General features: G+C 35.0%; 2 protein-coding genes across 2 annotated transcripts in view; one reads left to right on the top strand and one right to left on the bottom strand.

The window, feature by feature from the left end:
• LOC131943742 (nuclear hormone receptor HR96) overlaps positions 1-10403 on the bottom strand; it is a 151988-nt gene extending 141585 nt beyond the window's left edge. The window contains exon 1 of the mRNA XM_059303989.1: positions 10306-10403. The gene's annotated coding sequence lies outside the window, so the exon portion shown is untranslated. The remainder of the gene's footprint in view (positions 1-10305) is intronic.
• An 8334-nt stretch (positions 10404-18737) lies between these two features.
• On the top strand, positions 18738-23902 carry LOC131943746 (dnaJ homolog subfamily C member 1). The gene is made up of 11 exons (XM_059303995.1): positions 18738-18903; positions 20175-20276; positions 20381-20427; positions 20565-20736; positions 20890-21049; positions 21537-21641; positions 21861-22015; positions 22344-22460; positions 22603-22666; positions 22842-23176; positions 23353-23902. Exons 1-11 carry the CDS (start codon positions 18748-18750, stop codon positions 23419-23421), a joined length of 1482 nt encoding a protein of 493 aa, XP_059159978.1. The 5' UTR covers positions 18738-18747; the 3' UTR covers positions 23422-23902.
• The last annotated feature ends 403 nt before the right edge of the window (positions 23903-24305 follow it).

Here is a 24305-nt window from a genome sequence, read left to right as displayed (position 1 = left end):
AAATTAACCAGTGCCACTAACGCACTAGTGCAGACAGACCCTGACCACAACCCAGAATCTCGGGGAAAAATAGCTGACATAGTTCCAGTGCTTAGTATAAAGAAGTCTTTAGAACTGGTAGCCTTACTTATGGCGAGAAGGTCAGACAGACGGACGTAGATGGGAGGGGGAGCAGTATGGCAAGGGAAGCGACTCCAGTTTTATGCCAGGGTGGGTTAGAGAAGGCAAGGGAAGCAACTCTAGTTTTATGCCATGGTGGGCTAGAGAAGGAAGATTTTACTCTCCGCTAGCTCTTGTATAACACGTCACTGTCAGGTGGGATGGTCTAACCCAGATTTTGTCTCCTTGACAGTTTAAAAATACCAGGCTAAAACTGGATTACATAGAAATGATTTTAACACAATTAAACAGGCTGTAGTTTAAAATAAGTAAGATTTTAGTTATTTTGGTAAGAAATTATTTTTTGGTAAAATTTTGAGATTATGGTAGGTCAGTATTATTTTATGTTTCGTAACTTTTTTATTATTTCAAATGAAATCTAGTTCGGTGAGTTTAAAAAAAAAATTTGTATTGTTTTTTATTTTAAAAATTATTGTTTTTATAAGAATTGTTTTTTTCCCTAAAAAGTATTAATGAGGCCGATGGTGTTAGTGGCTTTCTGATATACAGTAGTTAATAAAACTACCAACAACTTGTACTGTTGTTTTTTCACTTCTCTCGTCACTAAAATCCCTTCAACTAAAAATGTCACTTTCAGGATCTAAGACATCAGGCTAAATTAGGTTTCAAATATTTCAATAACTAGTTTAAGCCTCTGCACTGTTCACTGATGTATTTTCGGAAATGTGTGTCAATATGTATAACAATGTTACAGATACTAGATAAATGTCTACAGAAGACCACAAAAAAACATATGTCTACATAAGATCAGAGACTAGATAAGACAAATGTCTACATAAGATCAGAGACTAGATAATACAAATGTCTACAGTAATATAAGAGTAGACGAGACCAGAGGAGACTTATTGTTTTGACCAAGTTCTATTTTGCATGAGTTGGCAGTTAATAATTTTAAGTTTACATCAAACTCAGAAAATGAATTAATATAAAAAGTACCCAAACCACACACTTAAAGAAATCAAGTGCAATCATAGAGGATACCCGGAATAAACAGCTTTGGGTGCAACATCATACTCAAACACAACAATCCATGATTTCAGTTGCCTTTTGGTCATTAGCCGTCAATTTTCTCGGTATAACCTTAATGACCTCCCAGCACAATTCTCACTTGTTCTTTTCTTCCCTTTCTCTCTTTTTTTTTGGCAAGTTTCAATGTTAAAAAAAACCCGAAAATATCCGCCAGCGAAATCTTCCAATATTTGAGTACAATGGAGGATGTGATATCAAGTAGTGCCGGTCGCGGCGCCTCGCTTCTTTTCTTATCGGACAGGATTTGGACATGCGAAGAAGATTGATATTTTATTCATTTGATAATGAGTAGGGGACGTGAAAAGCTGAGTATTGGGCCCATGTAACCCGTACCTGGGGAGGTCATAAGAAAGGGGAATAACTGAAAGCCAGGCGAGATAACCACGGGGTAACGGAGGTCTAATCGCAAGGGGATGTCAGCCTGCAGTCCACGCATGTTATCACCAGGAAAGAACGACAATCACGCCAAAGTGGACGCTGACATCTCTTCATAAAAACACGACCGGAGACGTTTTAAAACCGCACACATTTGCTCACAGTTTTTGGGGTGTATTCATCTCTTATTATGCATCTTTTTTTTTTATAAAGGAAACAACTGATACCTCGATTTTTGAGTAATTTTCCAAAGCACACTATCAAAGTGTGAAAAAAATAACTCTGCGACCTTTGTCAAATATATTTTACAGCTACATATAGCCTATATAGTACACACAAACACGTATGTATGTGTGTATTTATATATATATATATATATATATATATATATATATATATATATATATATATATATATATATAAAATCACTTTTTCAGCGCGCTACAGTAAATAAAGTTCCAGTGTCTAGCATATTGTCTGATATTACTTGGGAAGTCGAATCACATTGAAAAAACATCCTTTTTCCCAGCGAAGTCCCACTGGGGCCACGGAGATATACCGGCATTAACTCCAATTTTGTGGATCACCTCTAAATTACACCTAGAAAGATGTCAAGTATCTGAGGAAACTGAGCGTGGCTCTAGCAACTATTAGACCACGAGAGTAATGAAAGAAATATATGACCTCAGCCAGAAGCCACTAAGGGAATGTTCTAATGGTATTAGTTAAAGATTCATGAACTTGAAATTATACAGCACTCTGGTGTAAGTTGATGGCAAATTATGGCTTAAAGAGAATGAGACGCTAGCTGTGCATGGCCCCGAGAGGACTCATTACATTATCATTGGTAAGCTCCTGACGGAGGACCAAAACTTGTGGCCGACCACCGCAGAACTTGTCCAGGCGGATGTGCAGTAAAATAACCAGATCGTTTGCTACATAGATTATTGCACCAGGCGGGAATCAGAAGGGTCTGGGAAACGTCTAGATAGAGATTTGACTTCATACCATAAAACTCTCTTTTTTTATTTTTATTTTAACACTCAAGTCCAGTTAGAGATTTGACTTCAGCACAATTCCTGATAGAGATTTGACTTCAAGACTCAAGTCCAGTTAGAGATTTGACTTCAAGACTCAAGTCCAGTTAGAGATTTGACTTCAAGACTCAAGTCCAGTTAGAGATTTGACTTCAAGACAAGTCATGATTTTGACTCCATGACTCTATCATTCGAATGCTAAACCCATAAATTTTTTAAATTACATTTTCATGGAAAGTTCAGTTGACATTTAGGCCATCCATATTTGACGTCACGCTACTAAAAAAAGGGGGAAGAGGGGGTCTGACTGAGTAATGTGTGATGAAGGGGAGGGAGGAGGGGGTTCAGAAAATGTGACGACAAACTTTTTACGCTTTAGAAGATTTTATAAAACTGAATTTAAGCATTTATTTTGCTAAGACTTGTAAATTGCAAGAAAAAAGTTCAATACATCTAATCCACCCAGCTCAAAGTATTTAGACATAGATTTTAAAGAAAAATAAACTGCAATACCAGAATGGCGGGGGGGGGGGGTAGAGACGTCATATTACAGGTCTGACTTTTAATGATGTGGGAAAGAGGTAAAATATGCCCAAAAGCGTGCCATCATTTACGGAGGAACTCTGATAAAAAACTGTCATCATAAAAGTTACATTTAATTTTTCAAATACATAACAGTGAGTGATAGTGTGTAGGGATTCATTTTTTAAATAGGTTATCCGGATAGAAAAGAGTAAATGATGGTGTGTAAGGATTCAATTTTTCAAATGAATTATTTAGACAGAAAACAGTGAATGGTAGTGTGTAAGGATATTTTAAGGGGAAGCGTAAGTGTACAGTGTGTTTGAATAAGGTCAGAAACTGTACGGTGGGCTGGCCATCCCCACAAGGAAGGGATTAGCTTTGTAGTCACGTTAAGCACACAGTTCGTGTATTAAGATGTCAAGGCTGCTGGGGCAGAGATTGTAGAGAACTAGCACGTTTTTATAGGTTCATACATAATATAGGGATATAGAAGTAGAAAGTGTATTTAAAATACAGGTTTTCGATAAGGTTGCAGGAGCTGAAGCTTACCCATAAATATATATAACCTGAGTACTAATCTTACACTATTTCTATTTAGATTTCATCATCCTTTTTCTTCGTTCGTCCCTAGGACATATGGGGTAGATGAAGTAGAGTTCATCTGTTTCAAGAACCCCGGGGGTAAATTGAGATAGTGTGGTCAGCACTACGCCCAGCTGCCTTAACTTAAAGTGTGTCAAGTGCCCATTAAGGATATCATACACACTAGAGCCAGGGATCCGAACTCGAGACCTTCTGGTTAGCAGTTCTGCGCTCTGCCATACGACCAAGGTGTCCCTAATTCGGATTTAGCCTCCCCTAATTCGAAGCCAGAGTTACACAAAAAAAAAAACAGAAAAAATGAATATATTTTATATTTAAAAAGCAGAAAGAGAGTTAATTATAAGTCGCACTCTATGTGACTGAAACAATGTCAGACAACTGTTGTAAAAACACTCCACTTTAAAAGCTTCTAGTGATATTTTACACGTGTGGAGTAGCAGATCTCATGACGAGCGCCTCCCCAGGTGGTGGAGAGGGAAATGCCCACCATATATACTAGGTACCGGGGAAATACCCGAGGTGGACAAAAATCGGCAGTTGTCCTGAGAGTTGAGAGGGGATTACTAGATGGTTGGGCTCTGGGCTAACAACCCGGACCTGTAGAGCAGAGCTCATTATAGAAACGCCAAACAGAGAACATTGAGAAAATTATGACATGGAATTAGGAAGGCATCACCTGGAGTCAGGTTGAGAAAATGGAACAGGACAGAGAATCTAGAGATCTTTGGTTGGCGACCCATACCCCAGCAGGACAGATGATCTGGAGATCTTTAGTTGGCGGCCCATACCCCAGCAGGACAGAGGACTGAAGATCTTTGGTTGGCGGCCCATACCCCAGCAGGACAGAGGACTGAAGATCTTTGGTTGGCGGCCCATACCCCAGCAGGACAGAGAATCTGGAGATCTTTAGTTGGCGGCCTATACCCCAGCAGGACAGAGTGTAAAAAAGACCTGTACATTTTATGCCGTCGTCTCCCTTTACATATAGCCTGAACACAGCAATCTTTAGTCTTCTCTCATAGCATTTAGAAATGTTCTTGAAATAGCGACTACATGTTTGGGGGGGGGGGGGTATCTTGAGGTTGCCGTTTCATGTGGTATTGTTGACGACTTTTTATAAATCTATGTGAGCTCCCAGTTAAGTGACGTTATGTATGGACGGTCATCTTATCTGTCTATACATACACAAATCTAGTAGGAAGACCGTGTCTGACATTTGTGACGCCGTGTACCGGGCAGGCAACATGGCTGTAGGCTGAATCATGTGACATTTCTTGTTTTGTTTAGTGATGCCCACTTTTAATCCTCGTTACATTTTGCTAAACCAAAATAAGTTTTATAAATAAATCGGTACTTAAGTAAGTCGCTTATGCGCGTGTCTGCTCTAATGGTTAAACTGGGGAAGTGTATGCCGCGTATAACTGCACTTGATTATCTCCTTAGCCATCTGACGGCAAGCGGATTGCTCACTGCCAAAAACTTCATTATTCCAAGTGCGTTGAGAACATTTGAAAAATCAACGACGGCCCGATCAAAAGACGAACATGTGCATTGGATTATTGAGGTAGATAAGAGATAGTTGCACAAGAATTTGATGCTATCGGCTTTTCAGCGTCTCGATCCATAGACCATTTAACCTATCATGGGAGAATGCTGGGTCACATTTATGTTTACTTCACTACTACACATTAAATGTTTACTACAATATGAGCATTTAAGATGGCCAAACACGTTAGACAAGATTGTATGGGGGGGGGGGGGGGGGGGGAGAGTGGGTAGTTTAATGTTGACTATTGCGGCCGCAGGTAGGGTAGGGAGAAACTGTCCGAATTCGCATGATGTCGTTTATAAACAACGCTTATGGGAAATTTAACAAATTCAGTTCAAGGCGGTACGGAAGAGCTAGGGACAGAGAGCGATTCATCGATATGCTAGGGGCAGAAAGTGACTGTATGGATGGGATACGCTAGGGACAGAGAACGGCTGTATAGAAGCCGGGGTGAGAGAGCGAATTATCTGCCATTTGACGGAGTCTGAAGCCGGAGTGAGAGAGCGAATTATCTGCCATTTGACGGAGTCTGAAGCCGGAGTGAGAGAGCGAATTATCGGCCATTTGACGGAGTCTGAAGCCGGAGACAGTATGAGCATGGGCTGACAGGCAGACAAATGGCGAGGGTTTGTGTCGCTTTTTGTGATGATGGAGTGACCGGTGGGAATTTGAATTAAAATTGATTTCAACTATTACAAGCTTCCGTTGAGCAGTGCTTCTTGCTTCTCAATAAAAAGACGTTCACGTGAATAGGTTGAATACATGTGACAGCCGCGAGAGAAGAATACAAGGACGAGCGACTTCAGTGTTTTAGTACGCTTTATAAATTGTTGAGTGTTCTTTGTGTTTTCATGTGCATGCTTTACAAAGACGATAAAGTTGGCATTTTTGTAACTCAGCAATGTACATACCTTTTTTTTTAAATCTTTAACTTTATTATTATTCTGTTATTTTTAATGCAACACCTAGATATTATTTTATTTCATTAGAACTGTATGACACTTTAAATAAGGAGTTGAAATCTAATAATTGTTTAAGTCCTCTAATTTTCAAACTGTTCATTGTAGGTAATTTCATACATCCTTTAAGGTCAATTTTAACAACACGTAAAACACTTATATACTACAAAATCTTCATGAGATTGCAACACTATGAACATGATCATGGCATGGATACTGTATAAAAAGATTTCTCAACACAATATGAATAGCTGGGGGGTCTTAACCTAAACATAGATGGTTTAACGTTACTCATTTGGTGAGGTGGGGGGGGGAGTGGGTCTTAACCTCAATATAGATGGTCTAACATTACTCATTGGAAAAGATGTACAAAGAACAAGGCCATCCTATTGACAAATCAATATATTAAAATAATTCTAAAAGTAATTAAGTTTTAGTTTTCAAGACATAAATACAAGATAATTACACTTACACGGATAACCTATAGACTTATAAACTAGTTCCTCCTCTTTGGATGTTGGTGGGTTTTATTTTGAAATGGATAGAAGATACCTGAGTACTAATGAACCAGTGAAAATTTTGAAATGGATAGAAGATACCTGAGTACTAATGAACCAGTGAAAATTTTGAAATGGATAGAAGATACCTGAGTACTAATGAACCAGTGAAAATTTTGAAATGGATAGAAGATACCTGAGTACTAATGAACCAGTGAAAATTTTGAAATGGATAGAAGATACCTGAGTACTAATGAACCAGTGAAAATTTTGAAATGGATAGAAGATACCTGAGTACTAATGAACCAGTGAAAATTTTGAAATGGATAGAAGATACCTGAGTACTAATGAACCAGTGAAAATTTTGAAATGGATAGAAGATACCTGAGTACTAATGAACCAGTGAAAATTTTGAAATGGATAGAAGATACCTGAGTACTAATGAACCAGTGAAAATTTTGAAATGGATAGAAGATACCTGAGTACTAATGAACCAGTGAAAATTTTGAAATGGATAGAAGATACCTGAGTACTAATGAACCAGTGAAAATTTTGAAATGGATAGAAGATACCTGAGTACTAATGAACCAGTGAAAATTTTGAAATGGATAGAAGATACCTGAGTACTAATGAACCAGTGAAAATTTTGAAATGGATAGAAGATACCTGAGTACTAATGAACCAGTGAAAATTTTGAAATGGATAGAAGATACCTGAGTACTAATGAACCAGTGAAAATTTTGAAATGGATAGAAGATACCTGAGTACTAATGAACCAGTGAAAATTTTGAAATGGATAGAAGATACCTGAGTACTAATGAACCAGTGAAAATTTTGAAATGGATAGAAGATACCTGAGTACTAATGAACCAGTGAAAATTTTGAAATGGATAGAAGATACCTGAGTACTAATGAACCAGTGAAAATTTTGAAATGGATAGAAGATACCTGAGTACTAATGAACCAGTGAAAATTTTGAAATGGATAGAAGATACCTGAGTACTAATGAACCAGTGAAAATTTTGAAATGGATAGAAGATACCTGAGTACTAATGAACCAGTGAAAATTTCAAGCAAACTTTTCAATGTTGAATGAGAACTAAAATGTATGTTATGCATTAAGATACTTTAGACCTGGCAACTAGTTCCTTACAACTAATGCAGTCATTATGTCTCTAGTAGTGACCTATATTAATATGGATCATTGATACAGTATAAAAACATTTAGTCTTTCAAATTTCTTATTGAAATTAATACAAAAGAAATGTGTTTTTATAAAATTTTCAGCCAAATCAATACTGAGAACAAAGCTTTTCATCAGCTCTTGAGTGTAAAGGATTAACACTTCACCATTTTATTTTAATGTCTCATAAATGGTTAGTGTTAGCGAAAAAAATATTTTTATTTAAAACTGGAAGGTTGTATTTTGAGAATTTTACTCTATAATTGTCTAGTAATCATTTTCAAAACATTATTCAAATAACATACAAATTTATTCATTCCTTTAATAGTAGTAAATTAAGCATTTCACGTGACCTTAATGTATTAGTAGTAAAGTAAACATGGAAACAAAGTCTGGCCACCAAAATATACACAACCACAAACAAAAGTAATACAAAACAGTTATAACTGTAAGATTTCCTAAAATATGTAGCCTATATATATCTGTTTCTAGTACATAGCAAGACTAAATTATAAAGAAAACACAAGTTTTTAATAGGCAATATATTTTAGTTTCAACACAAAATAATGATTTTAATGAAAATACAGTTATATAGGGTTAGATAACCTGCATTAAGAAAATCTATACAGTTTATAAAAATTGTGTGGTTTTTAGTATGTATTTTTATGTACCATGAATATCAACCAATATGATTGCTTATCAACTAGGCTTACAATAAGTAAGATCAATAATCTTAGAACCTGCATCATGATGAAAGAATACAAGAAGTGAAATGAAAAATCTAGAGACCCAATGATACTAGGGAATTGTTTACTCTCTCAACAGTTCCGCATAAATATCAAAATTAATTTTTAACATAATGCGGCTGAAAATAAACTTAAACGTAACCAACTGTGGAATGTATAATAGTCCAGTCCATGTTTACAACCCAAATACACAAACTGATAGAGGTTAGTATAACAGATAACAGTTACTTTAATCCCATGCCTAACACTAGCTGTTCTCAGAGACGCAAGCTTTACCTAAAGGGAAAATGTTGGTAACTTGTGATCATATTGATCATTTTCTTTTTTATGTAGATCTATATCATAACAAATATAATCCCCAAGTAAATCGACAGGTCAACCCTAAACCTAAAGATTAATTTATCGTTATCTGCGATAATAAAAATCGATGCTACAAATCACAGTAATTTAGGTTGGATGTTCCAGTGCTTGGGGGGGGGGGGGGGGGGGGGGGGGGGGTAGCATAAAAAAAAATATAGTCATATGCACAGGGACATATAGTAGATCTATAGATTTACGGATCTATAAACATGTACTTATTCTAAGACAGTATTAAGAACATATTTGAGTGCTTTTATGACACTTTTGAAATTGTTAACATTGATTTCATAGCCAAATACCCAAACAGACATAATAAATATATCAGTGAATTAAATAATACGAATAGCCTAATAAAAAATGTTCTAAAATTTTGTTAACTTTTTTAAAGGCTGAGCATTAAAGCAAGTCTCTAGAATCTATCTAAATATGAGTATGACTACTAAAACGTTAAACTATTACGGCTAGAATCAATCTAGATATGTACTATTGTACTATTGTATGTAGTATGTATGACATCGTATGATTAACTTGAGTGAGACTATGGAAATGACAGGAATCGGTATAAAAACAAAAACCATGTATAAGGAAAAATTATGTTGTATTTTCATATTCATAATTATTAATTAAATATAAAATATTAGCCTAAATCAGTAAATGTCATAGCATTTTTTGTATGTTGGTTGTGGGTGAGTTTGGAACCGTTAGTTCTGTTAGTTAAAAGTTAGTGTTATGTTAGTAGATTTAGTTAGTTAGTAAAAAAATTAGATCCACTGACTCTAGAATCTAGATCTCCAGACTCACTCTAGCTGCCAATATCAATAGAATCTACTTTTACACTTTTAGAAATATGATCTTATCCAAGATCTAGATCTAGATCTAGCTAGCTTGATTTGCCTACGCCTACTAGCCTCCATAAATCTAGATCTGCCTATTATGATCATGATCTAAATTCTAGATCAATGTAATACTATTATAGACTAGATCTAGATATCTAGATCTAGATCTAGTGCTAATGATAAATGAGTTTAAATTCTGCTATCGAATACTTGAGAAGCCTGGCCAGTCCAGGTCCACGGAAAAAAATATTTTTTTTTTTTTTTCACATTTTTTAAATTCAGAATTAATAGTACGATTTCAGCTAAATTCTAGGCTTGATCTAGATCTAGGTTATCTCTAATATTTGTATTATTTTTCTTATGGGTTCTAGACCAATATTCAAGAAAAAAATAAATAAATATTATTCAAATGTAAATTTTAGTTACCTGGAACAGGTACACTTTTAGAGCACTAACAACAGTAACTCTTCTTCTTCTTGCAACTAGATTCAACACATCATAATCGATCTTCCGCCATGATGAAGTCACGGAGATAAAAAAAAATATATTGAATTCTTGCGTAGTTATATTTTTCTCCCACAGATAATAGTAGATTGATATTGATTAAAGTTGGAGTACATGAGCATTGAGCTGTTTTGAAATTATAGAAATAAAGGCATTTTAACTTTATTTGACGTCTACCGATAGTCTACAAATGAATCTCTCCCCATTTGGCATTTAATCTAGAATCTAGCATTCTAGAATCCAGACATTATCTAATAATTAATATTATAGACCCTAGAATTCTAGCTAGATATCTAGTCTATATCTAATGTAATATAGACCTATTTAAAAAAATGATCTTTTAGTTATAGGCCTAGATCTATGAGTATTAATTCTTAATATTATGAGAAACATTGTTAATGTGATATTTAAAAGAAAGATTTTTAGTTGCAAAATAGTGAGATAAGCACATGGTAAATAAATAATAATATCGATTAATCAAAACATTCTGATATGTAGAGAATACGGTACCCCCCCCCCTCGAGGCATCGCGGGGGGTGCGAACCGCACCAGGTAACAACATTTGGGGGGGGGGGTGACACCAAGAAGAAAAATTGCAAAATATGTAGAAGATAAATGCTTTTTGTCCATTCACTTAATGAATAATTAGAGTTTAAAAGTTTTATAAGTACACATTGACCCTCTCGACAATACATCCATACACACACACACACACACACATATATATATATATATATATATATATATATATATATATATATATATATATATATATATATATAGCCTATATATATATATATATATATATATATATATATATATATATATATATATATATATATATATATATATACTTTCTCCCTTGGTGTGTAGGGGGGGGGGGGGGTGACACAATGAAGTGCCGTACCGGGTGACACCCGACCTAGCGACGCCACTGCCCCCCCCCCCCCCCCCTTTTTTTCCACAATGTACAACAATTATTTTGCCCTAGATCTATATCAAATATCTTTTAATTTTAACTTAATATTTTTTTAAATTAGTGTTGAATACATCTACACTTTGTGCTAGATCTATATGTGCCCATTTAATTATCATCTTTTCAAGTTCGTTTCCATAACACAGGGGGGAGATGATGTAAATGAAAGTTCATCTGTTACAATGAGCACGAAAAATTGTAATTGAATTTCTCATTTTTATTGACACTCTTGGATGACTTGTGTTGCGTTGATATGGCGTAGTATTGTGTTGTTACGTCTAATGTATTATATACTAAGATCATGATCTTCACCAAACTACTGTAGCCAGTTCTGAAATGATCTTCACCAAACTGTTTTAGCCAGTGCTGAAATTATTTTCACCCACTGTTGTAGCCAGAGCTGAAAAGATCTTCACCAAACTACTGTAGCCAGTGCTGAAATGATCTTTACCAAACTGTTTTAGCCAGTGCTGAAATGATCTTCACTAAACTGTTTTAGCCAGTGTTGAAATGATCTTTGCCCACTGTTGTAGCCAGTGCTGAAATGATCTTCACCAAACTGTTGTAGCCGGTGCTGAAATGATCTTCACCCACTGTTGTAGCCAGTGCTGAAATGATCTTCGCCCACTGTTGTAGCCAGTGCTGAAATGATCTTCACCAAACTGAAATCGATCAATAATCTATATATATAATTCTCTTCTTCGAGCCGTTAGAAAACAAGCTGCAAACGCTCTCCCTACCTCCCCACCCCTACATGGTTTTAGTGAGCTGTGTTCACTCTAAATGTTTACAAGCAGAGACAACGATTTTAAACGTAGGGGGGGGGGGGGAGTGGGGGGGGGGAAGGAAGGGGGGGGGGTTATGGTCCTTAACGAGCTACTTATAGTGTTTTAAAGAAATATTTTCAGTGTCAGCGTTGGTACTGTCGAATTCACAAATTATGAATTATTGAAAATTAGAAACAACTAAATAGCGGCGTATGTTATGCCGCGGGCCGGCTCGTATCTCATATTTGGCGTAACAGATTCGCTTGCAGACTTGCAGTTATCTCGGAACAAGATCTCCAGATCTTCAACCCCCAACACTTTGATTAACTTAGTTCAAAATAAAGATGGAAAAGACGAAAACCAATATAGTTCTAAAGTATCAACTGCGACACAGAATGCAAGTCGATTTTGTATTTGACTTTTCGCTTTGAAAAGTGTCTTACGGTGCTCTATTAGGAGATATTGATGATCCGGCAAGGGTATTAAGTAACGTGTGACTTAACAAATTCTGTTGGTACACACGTTGATTGAAGAAGTGCTGTGTTGTTCGGATGTTTTGTACTGGACCAATGCCTGTTTATCAAAATACCGGCATAGGGCCTTATTGTTGATAAAACTAGTTTTCTTTTGCTAAAGTTTGTCGAAAAGAAAGGAGTCGGAAGAAGAAAATAAAATCAATTGTTTGACACCATAATAAAAACTGTTATGGGACAGTGACTTAAAATAGGAGCTTTTTAAATTTATTTTATTTTATTTTTGAAAACTAAAAAAACAACTATATAAATGGGATAGGGTGGGGGGGGGGGGGGACGCAAAATTGACAGTTCACACGGGCTCCAGAAAGATAATGAAACCTCAATTTAGGCAGATGAATTATTTTTAATTGAAAATTTAGTTAAAATGAATTGTTTTTTTTTTTGTTGCCTTCAGCACATTACAAACTTGGGAGAGAATTATATTTGGAAAGAAACACTTCGAACTCGAAATTGTATGTGCTACTTATAGGTACTGATATACATATGAGGCATATAACTATTTAATATAGCCTAAATATATATATATATATATATATATATATATATATATATATATATATATATATATATATATATATATATATATATATATATATATATAATTAGTAATTAGCTTAGTATTTCTACGACCTAACAAAGAACAGCGATTAGGTAAAAATTGCGCCATCCACACAAATCCCCTTCCCCTAATAAAGAACACCGTTGTTGTTTTTATTTTATTTTAACGTAAGATACCATCTGTTACAAGTGTTACAATGAGATTGGAATGCTTCACCGAATGAAAGGCACAGATCGCACCATACGTTTACTATCATGTACGTTTAGTATGAACAAAGCAGTGTGTTAAAAATTACTCGTATTTCACGATATTTGGGCGCGACAAACATATGCCCTAATATGTCATTTACTGACATATGCCCAAATGTGTCATTTCACGAAATATGGGTGCGACAAACAGCATACACAAGCATACTTTAGTGCAGGGGTCTCCAAACTTTTCAGTCCGAGCGCCGCTTTAACTATCAAATTTCAGTCGCCAGTTTCTTCCAGGAATGTCTTTTATTTTTCTGGACAAAGTTCCTCAGCCATAACCAACAGACGATTTTTCCTTGGACAAAAAGATCTCCGCGGGCCGGATGAGAGGACTTCGCGGGCCGCATCCGGCCCGCGGGCCGTAGTTTGGAGACCCCTGCTTTAGTGTTACAATGTGATGATCGCGCTTGTGTGCTATATTTTGTTGTTGTTGAGATAAACGTATGTTCTATTATTCTCTGAACCACATTAATATGCTACCAATTAGTTGATAGGTAAAAATTCAAAAACAAATTATTATCGACAGTCTTCGTATTTTTTTCATATACGTAAATAGCTTTGTGAAACGAATAAAAAGTTTAGTACACACAAGCATGCACACACACAGACACGCGAGCACACATACATGCTTGCTCGCACTCAATTATCAATGATTGTATGCACGACAAAAACTATCATGATTACAATATTGTATACGCTAAGCGTGTTGAAGTTTTTCTAAAATCCTATACCACTATTTTAGACGGAACTGGACATCCAGACAAGGTATAAGTATAATAGAAACCAGCCGCGTGGACATTAAAGGTAGTTGACCTGGAAAAACTTGATCATTGTTGTCTTTGTTCGTGGGGATCTGGTAGTAGATTCAGATAGCTTAGTGTAATATATATGTGTCGTTAGGCGACCTTTGAATATAAATCTAGGTCGCTAGCAGTGGCGGAACTAGAAAAAAAGGGCCACCCCGCAAAACAAATTTCTGGGCCCCGCTATATAAATAAATAAATATATATATATATATATATATATATATATATATATATATATATATATATATATATATATACACATATACCAACACAGAATACAAACATTGGATACTCATTTCAGGCCTAATCGTGTTTTTTAAAAAAAATGTGTTTTGTTTTCAATTTAAACAAGTTACAACTTGTCAAGTTTGTGAGTGCACTCGTCTGTTTTAACTTTTGTTTTTAGATTTAGAACTGGTTTATTTCATACTTGCTGTAAACTGCTTACCATCTAGTATTTTGACGGTCATAAGAATATAAAACGTGAAAGCTTTGTATGCGTAATGGTTTCTCGTGTTATGTTTATTTCAAAGTTTTTTTGTATTTATATTATTTGTTTTAAATATATTTCCTTTTAATTCTATGTTATTCTTTAGTGTATATTTTTAGAACATATAATAATTAAGAGAAGTAATTGCTTTTTAATTTATTTAGAACAAAAATATTAAAAGAAGCTTATGAGCACACCTATTTAACTATTTAAAAAAGGGAAATAAGTCATGGAAGTGTTTTGAACGTTTGCTCAGGCATATATTTTTTTTTACGCAACAGCATAATAATATGTTATCTACAGTATAACATCACGACAAAAGTAGATCTGTTTGTTTTTCACAAAAGCTTTTACTGTCAATTCAAAAATGCAAGAAAACAGTGTTTTTTTTTAACTATAAAATTTTTATTATGGTCGGCTATGGGCCCCTAAATGGCGTGGGCCCCCCCGCATTGCGGGGTCTGGCGGCACTGGTTCCCAGAAAGAACCGCAACGGAAAAAAGCGCAACGGAAAAAAGCGCAAATCAAAAAGCGCATCGGAAATAAGCGCACACGGAAAAAAGCGCAAAGAGAAAAAAGCGCACACAGAAAAAAGCGCAAAGAGAAAAAAGCGCAAACGGAAAAAAACGCAAAGAGAAAAAATCGCACACAGAAAAAAGCGCAAACAGAAAAAAGCGCAAACGGAAAAAAGCGCAAAGAGAAAAAAGCGCACACGGAAAAAAGCGCAAAGAGAAAAAAGCGCAAACAGAAAAAAGCGCAAAGAGAAAAAAGCGCACACAGAAAAAAGCGCAAACAGAAAAAAGCGCAAACGGAAAAAAGCGCAAAGAGAAAAAAGCGCAAACGGAAAAAAGCGCAAACAGAAAAAAGCGCACACGGAAAAAAGCTCAAACGGGAAAAAGCGCAAACGGAAAAATGCGCAAACAGAAAAAAGCGCAAACGAAAAAAAGCGCAAACAGAAAAAAGCGCACACAGAAAAAAGCGCAAACAGAAAAAAGCGCAAACGGAAAAAAGCGCAAACAGAAAAAAGCGCACACAGAAAAAAGCGCAAACGGAAAAAAGCGCAAACAGAAACAGAAAAATGCGCAACCAGAAAAAACACAAAGAAAAATGTGCAAAAGAGAAATTTAGCACAAAGACCATATGGACTAGATGACACATTTATACATGACTTTTAGGGCTGCTGTGAGAGTGTCGTGTTTGATCACGTGATCTACTACCATTTAAAGCGTACCACTACCATCTGCATTCCCATCACCACGATACAGGCGATAATCACTTTACACAATGCCTATTATTTTCTTGGTCAATAATTATTCAACTACTATTCTCGCATAAACATAAAACTATCGACATTACACGAAGTATCTTTCACATTTTCCCTAGTCCGAACTACCTAGCTTGCATACTATAACAACCCGTTCCTATGGCAAAACTTCACTCTCTTTCATCCGCGTCATCAAACATGCATTCGTCATATCTCTCGTAACAACATTCATTCGCACCAAAATAACAATTTTGTATTTAATATTTTTTCACATCATGACGCACCTACCTACCTACCTACTACCCACCTACCCACCTACCTACCTACCTACCTAACTACCCACCTACCCACTTACCCACTTACCCACCTACCCACCCACCCGCCTACATACTTACCAAACTACCCACCAAAAAAGTATCGGCGAAGTTCGTAAGTTTCGTAAACTGTACTAGACATCTTTTTTTTTTAATGAAAATTCATTGACATCATTGACATATGTTACATATATGTTACATTTTGCGACAACCTTAATTAGTGCGTTGGGCTTGTATGAAAACTCACTTCGAACTAACTCAATTACATGCTATTTATTTTAACATTACACGGTAAGCGTCACCCAACTGTTGTGATGTGAGGTGAGGACAGGTTCGACAATAAACCAACACGAAAGTACGAAAGAGACATAGATTGCCTATTAGAGAATGGACCCCTTAACTTTCCTAACCCCACCATTTATTATACCCTACCTAACCTCTAAATTTACTGCGCTAAATGTCACTTCCCTCCCAATCGTTCCTATTCTACAGAATTGTGTATACTATTTATTTACATTCTTTAATCTCAATATAACTAAAATAGACTTTTGTTTGAAGGGTAATGAAAACATGTAAACAAAAGGGACGCTACTCTAAATCTATGCGAATACTTATATGCAGTGGCGTAGGCAGGGGGGGTTTATGGGGGTCATAACCCCCCCCCCCCATAGACCCCTCGGTATATATATATATATATAAGGTGGGTAAGTGGGTAGGTGGGTAGTTAGGTAGGTAGGTGGGTAGGTGGGTAGTAGGTAGGTAGGTAGGTGCGTCATGATGTGAAAAAATATTAAATACAAAATTGTTATTTTGGTGCGAATGAATGTTGTTACGAGAGATATGACGAATGCATGTTTGATGACGCGGATGAAAGAGAGTGAAGTTTTGCCATAGGAACGGGTTGTTATAGTATGCAAGCTAGGTAGTTCGGACTAGGGAAAATGTGAAAGATACTTCGTGTAATGTCGATAGTTTTATGTTTATACGAGAATAGTAGTTGAATAATTATTGACCAAGAAAATAATAGGCATTGTGTAAAGTGATTATCGCCTGTATCGTGGTGATGGGAATGCAGATGGTAGTGGTACGCTTTAAATGGTAGTAGATCACGTGATCAAACACGACACTCTCACAGCAGCCCTAAAAGTCATGTATAAATGTGTCATCTAGTCCATATGGTCTTTGTGCTAAATTTCTCTTTTGCACATTTTTCTTTGTGTTTTTTCTGGTTGCGCATTTTTCTGTTTCTGTTTGCGCTTTTTTCCGTTTGCGCTTTTTTCTGTGTGCGCTTTTTTCTGTTTGCGCTTTTTTCCGTTTGCGCTTTTTTCTGTTTGCGCTTTTTTCTGTGTGCGCTTTTTTCTGTTTGCGCTTTTTTCCGTTTGCGCTTTTTTCTGTTTGCGCTTTTTTCCGTTTGCGCTTTTTTCCGTTTGCGCTTTTTTCCGTTTGCGCTTTTTTCCGTTTGCGCTTTTTTCTGTTTGCGCTTTTTTTCCGTTTGCGCTTTTTTCTCTTTGCGCTTTTTTCCGTTTGCGCTTTTTTCTGTTTGCGCTTTTTTCTGTGTGCGCTTTTTTCTCTTTGCGCTTTTTTCTGTTTGCGCTTTTTTCTCTTTGCGCTTTTTTCCGTGTGCGCTTTTTTCTCTTTGCGCTTTTTTCCGTTTGCGCTTTTTTCTGTTTGCGCTTTTTTCTGTGTGCGGTTTTTTCTCTTTGCGTTTTTTTCCGTTTGCGCTTTTTTCTCTTTGCGCTTTTTTTCTGTGTGCGCTTTTTTCTCTTTGCGCTTTTTTCCGTGTGCGCTTATTTCCGTTGCGCTTTTTGATTTGCGCTTTTTTCCGTTGCGCTTTTTTCCGTTGCGGTTCTTTCCGGCCACCGGCGGCACTGTAGTTCCGCCCCTGGTCGCTAGGCGACAATTGAATATAGTATTTTAGGTCGTTAGAGTTAGGCAAAATTTGAATATAATATATATTAATAAATATTATATAATAGGTCGTTAGGCGATAGTTGAATATATAGTATATATATATATATATATATATATATATATATATATATATATATATATATATATATATATATATATATATATATATATATATATTATAGACTCTATTATGGAGAAAAGTGTCTCAAAGAATAACTGATCATGAAATTATAAATGACTCGTATATGTTTATTGCTATAGAAATAACAGCACCAATTTTTATTAACAGTAGTATGATTTATAATTGGCATAGCGAATTACAAACATTTAATCTCTGAGCACATCGTTTTTGAATGGGACACTGATTTGGGTTGATTAGCAAGTGCCTTAAGAGCAGTTCAAAAAGCATCTTACACCTCAAAAGTGTAACATATCTTAGCTATTTTAGAAAGCGAGTTTTACTTGAGTTTCATACGAAACTCGATCGATGGCTTCGACGGAAAGAAATGTTCTCGTTTCTTTAGGATATTTATTTTTATTTGCTATTTCATTATCGCATGGATGGGAATCTGAAGATTTTGAGTTGTTTGATCTTGTTGAAGAGATTAATATCAATTTCTATGAATATTTTGAAATAGATCAGGTAATTTATTATAGATCTAGATCTAGATCTAAATGTAATGTGTCAGTCCTGGCGATCAACTAGAAACCGACCGAGGGAAAGGGGGGATGGGAGTAGATCTAGATCCGTAGATCGGTAGAGCCACATAAAATTTTAAAATTAATTTATTTTATTGACTTTAGTCTATAAAAATAAACCTAGATCTAATATATAATATATAATAATAAGTTGAGCTTGGGTTGACTTGAACCTGTGAATCACACGCTGATTCAGTGATTAGGCCTTTAATTATTAATTAGTTCGGCCTATAATTATTTAGGCCTAATTAATATTATAATAAAGTTCACCTCTAGAATTCTAGATAGATCTAGATCTAGATTTCTAGATCTATTCTATATACTATATTATTTCTGGATCTATGGGGTAGCTGAACTTAGTAAACTAGCTAGGCGTTGGATAAGAATCTCCAAAATCTTGTCTGAACTGTAAGGCAGAAAATGCCTTGTCGAACACGTTGTCATGTGCTCTTGAGAGCCACCTGTTAAACTACTGCAAGGGCGCCTGTTAGTGCCACAGTGCTCACTGGGGACAATTTTCTGTTTGCGCAGTTTTCCGTTGGTGATATTTCCCGAATTACGCATTTTTCTGGAAACCATTGTGGGGTGTTAAGATTTGTTTACAGGGTTTGGTCTACTCTGTGTGTTGTGTGGGGTTTGTTAGTGGTGTATGGGGAGTGGTAGGGTGCAATGAAACTCAGCATAGTACAGGCATAGTTGTATCAAAGCTGTTTTTTCACTACTATTGCAACCCTAAATCTTATCCTGACTAACCTTAAAATGTATGTATAGCGAATCAATGATCAGTTCTAGCAAAAAAAAATTCAAGTGATTCGTTTCTTTAAGTATAAATCTTACAGTTCTTGAAGCTTTTTTGTAAAAACCTAATAAACTTAATTTTTTGACTAAAAGACCTTCATAATATCATATTAAATAACTTATGTCAATTTGGTGTTAGGCCAGTTTTTGGAAAGGCAGGATTACTGTATATAAGATAAAGCTAGCCAATAAAACATTTAATATCACCTACCAACATTAGTTTTAGTTGAACTATGTATGTGTGCTTAAGCATACTTGACTCTTCAAAACCAATCATAAATAATTTTGATCTTGGTCTTAATGTTCATAGAAAAGATTTTTATAGACACATCACAGAAAACAGAAATAGTTAATATTATTATTAAAAAATGATGAACCAGTCTTACTAGATAAATACTAATATATTGATGTGTCCAGTCAGCGTCAAGTTCTGATGTTAGAAAAGCTTACAGACGTTTATCTCTTCAATATCATCCAGACAAAAACAGCGCTGAGGATGCATCAGAAAAGTTTAGACAGGTATAACTGGTATTACTTTTATTTTTATCAGACTAATTTATTAGAATTATTTTAACAATAACTTTAGCAATAATTTTCATAACTTTGTTATTTTATAATTTTAGATTGTTGCTGTTTATGAAGTTCTTAAGGATGAAAAGAAAAGGCAAAGGTTGGATAGGTTTTTTTTTTTAAATTTTGTTTATTCATTAAATAGAATAAGTTGACAATTTTTCACTAATAGAATTTTTAGTATTTCCATTTTAATATGTAGATATTGTAGTAAGTTTGAACCATTGTGTTTGATAGGTACAACCAAATTTTGGTGGAAGGGTTGCCAGATTGGCGACAGCCTGTGTACTACTACCGTAGAGCCAGAAAAATGGGCATTTATGAGCTTGTTGTCCTACTTTGCATCATAATTACAATAGGACAGTACTTTGTTTCCTGGGGCATTTATGTTGAAAAACGCTTAGTGATGGTCAGTATGAAAGTTTTAAAAATTCTTTGAACCCTTTATCTAGCTGACATGTTTGTAGATTTATTGTACAGTTAAAATTGTTTGGCATATACATATTGTCTTCATTAAAACAACCAAAATTGTTACTCATTAAAATTATTGTGTTGTATTTAGGAAGAAATTGTCACTTCAAAAAAAAAGAAAGAAAAGAAGAAGAAAAAGCATACATCTGCTGATGAAGATATACCAGATGATGAAGAACTTAATTCACTGCCCACCCCTCGAATATTAGACTTATGGCCTTTTCAGCTTTCAATTTATTTATTTTATACTTGTAGGTAATTTATAAATAATTCAATTTTTCTTTATAAGATTTTGTTTACGTATTAAGAAAAGCTTGTTGATTTACCTTGTTGGGAATCCATATAACTAAAAAGGAAATATGAATTGTATTTTGTCATATTTTGATTATTGAATATCTACCTTAATTATTTACACCTGTTGTATGAAGTAAGCGCTTGACTAAAAAACATCACATCTGCCATTCTACTACTGTTAAGGTGTTTGGCTGCGTTCACAACATTGTTAATTTGAGCATATCACACATGTTATGACCAGAAAAAGCAGATTTTTCTGTGTGTAAAATTGTCCCATACATAGTTTTCATTAGGCAAGTTCATAATCAGATGACTCAGGACTGAGGCGGTTATTACTTTAATAACTGATCAACATAGTTTGATCGATCTGTTTTTGACAAAGCTGTATCACTAATTATTTGAATTATGGTTAGATTACATCTTGTTTTTTTTTAAACTTACTAGTGATCAACCTCCCAGAAACTATCAGACATTGGAAAGAGGAAAGAAAGAGAAGGAAAGAAGAAGAAGAGGCAGCTAAAGCCTTTATTGAAGAAGAAACTACAACAGGTAGCTAATGCTAATAGGTTAAGAAATGTTTAGATATTAACATTTAAAAACTACTGACAGAAAATGCTGAAACTATAACATTTTTCTTAATTATGAAAAAAAATAACGCTTTGTGATATATATATATATATATATATATATATATATATATATATATATATATATATATATATATATATATATATATATATATATATATATATAATATTTTGTGAATAGAGGTTGTTAGAAAGCCCAAGAAAAGAAGCCCACTTGAACTACCTGAATACACAAGTGAGATGTATGCCAAGCTCTCCGTGACTGTACCAGGTGAGAACAAGAAAGAGACTCAGGGATCCAACCATGATAAAAAAGACACAGATGTGCAAAAAAAGGTAACAACAATCATAGTTCTTAACTCTACTGGAGAGCTTTAATCTCAGAGAGCTTACTTAGATAAACTTAGAAAAAACTATATTGGCTACAATGTAAGTGATATTTGTAAACTTTTATTCAGTACCTGCTTTTTTATCTAAAGTTTTTCTTAATACTACAAGAAGAAAACAATCACTGTAACTGTATGTTAGATAACTATATCTATTGAACTTTGAATTTAAAATGTGCTGATTTTATCCCTTAAACTGGTTTTTGTTTGTTAAGGATACTGATGATAAACTGTTTAAATATTTCTAGCAGACAAAATGTTTTAAAACCTATTTGCAGGGAGAGTGGAGTGATGAAGATCTGATTTTACTGTCAAAAGCTGTGAATAAGTTTCCTGGAGGGACACATCAGCGCTGGGAAAAGATAGCAGAGATGGTTGGCCGTAGTGTTCAGGAGGTGGGAGTAAAAATATTAACTTTTATAATTGGAACCAGCATTCTTGTGTCCATGTCATTCTGTTTGCTGAAATTGTTTTCTTGAGTGGTTTTTTATGGTTGTTTTTTACTTTGCAATGAATTTTTTTACTTTTCCTATCTAGGTTACATTAAAAGCTAAAGAAACCAAGGGAAACTACTCAATGCATTTAAGTACAGCTGTTCAAAGTAAGTCTAAAATATTCTGTTTTTAGCCACAAATCCCTGTCTTGTACCCACAGACTTTCACCAGACAGTAATAAAACTCTTTTGTACCCACAGACTTTCACCAGAGTAATAAAACTATGTCTTGTGTTCATAGACTTTCACCAGATAGTAATGAAACTCTGTCTTGTGTCCACAGACTCAGTGCCCAGTTTGAACAACGCTATCAGTGACTACATCATCACACAGAATGAAGATGGGGAGGACATTGTGCTCTTCCCTGATGGCAATAATGAATCTCAGGTCAGGAAAAGACAGCGACCAACCAAGCTGGTCAAAACACCTGAGAGGACCCTGCTCATAGCCCAGGGTACCACCAGCACCAGTGAGGGGACTAAACTCGCAGATGTCCAGCCTGACAAAATCTGGACACAGAACCAACAGACCATATTTGAGTGGGCGTTGAAGCAGTTTCCTAAAGGGACAGAAGCAAGGTGGGAGAAGGTTGCTGAGCATATACCTGGAAAATCTAAAGTGAGTTTTATGTTATTAAATTAATCTACCTGTATCAAATCCTTACCTACTTATGTATAAATAACTTCAGATCTTAAAATTAATTTTTTAAAGTTAAAGTTTTTATGACCTTCTTTTAAGTGATCTTTTTACTGTCTTGTTAAATAGTTTGTGATTGATTTTTCTTTTTGTTGCAGGAAGATTGTATACGTAGGTTTAAAGAACTTGCGGAGCTAGTCAGTAGAAAAAAGAAGGGGGAACAGTAAATCAAATTTGTATTTATAATGAGATGTTCATCATAAGCAATCTGTGCTTGTACAACTTACATACAGTTTTAAACTTTACCAATGGTGTTTCATATCTTCCTAATGTAGCACATCTTTTACTTATAACTTATAGAAGAAACAACTTGCTTCTTTTTACATACATATTATTAAAGTTTTTCTTAAATAGTGTAGTTTTAAATCTGTGATTTTACAATCTTAGATGAAAGTTTGGTCGATTGTTAACTTGTATGGAAATCCCATATTTCAATCCCATATATTTATTGATATGGATATCCCATATTTGTTGATGTGGGTGTTCCATGTTTATTGTATGGAAGTGACATTTTTGTTAACGTGGAAATTCCATGTTTGTTGGTGTGGTCAGAGATTTCTTTCAAAAGTGCATTTATTTGTAATTTATTGTTACCATGGTGATAATTAGTTTTCTTGTTCATATCAAATAGAAGAACATTGTCAGTTTTATTGATGTAAATTTTATTTAAGCGTATAGAAAATGTTTTAATGTGTACAATAAAAGCAATCTGGGTAACATTTCAACAATGGCAGTAGTTTATATTTATTATAAGTGTAGTAGGCTGACTTAACAGTCAGTTTTAGAATTTGACTGAAGTCACCTGTATGTCAGTTATAATGACTTAACCTGTACAACATTTATAGTCAGCCTAATTGATGCTAGAAGATTTCTGACACCTTAAGGCAATTTTTTACACATCTTTGTAACACATAACAGATCAAAACACCACATGCTATAACATCAAGACTTCATGGCAAAATATAAGTACATTTGAAATGAATGGTAACAGCAGGAGAGGAAATTTATAATTATTATATCCTTCTGTGAAAGGAATTGTTGGAATTGAAGG

The sequence above is a fragment of the Physella acuta genome, unplaced genomic scaffold (assembly GCF_028476545.2).
Source record: "Physella acuta isolate Inbredline_101_S28 unplaced genomic scaffold, ASM2847654v3 ptg000466l, whole genome shotgun sequence".
NCBI classification, from domain to species: domain Eukaryota; kingdom Metazoa; phylum Mollusca; class Gastropoda; family Physidae; genus Physella; species Physella acuta.
Note: the sequence above shows the minus strand (reverse complement) of the source record. Positions and strands in the feature narration are given on the sequence as shown.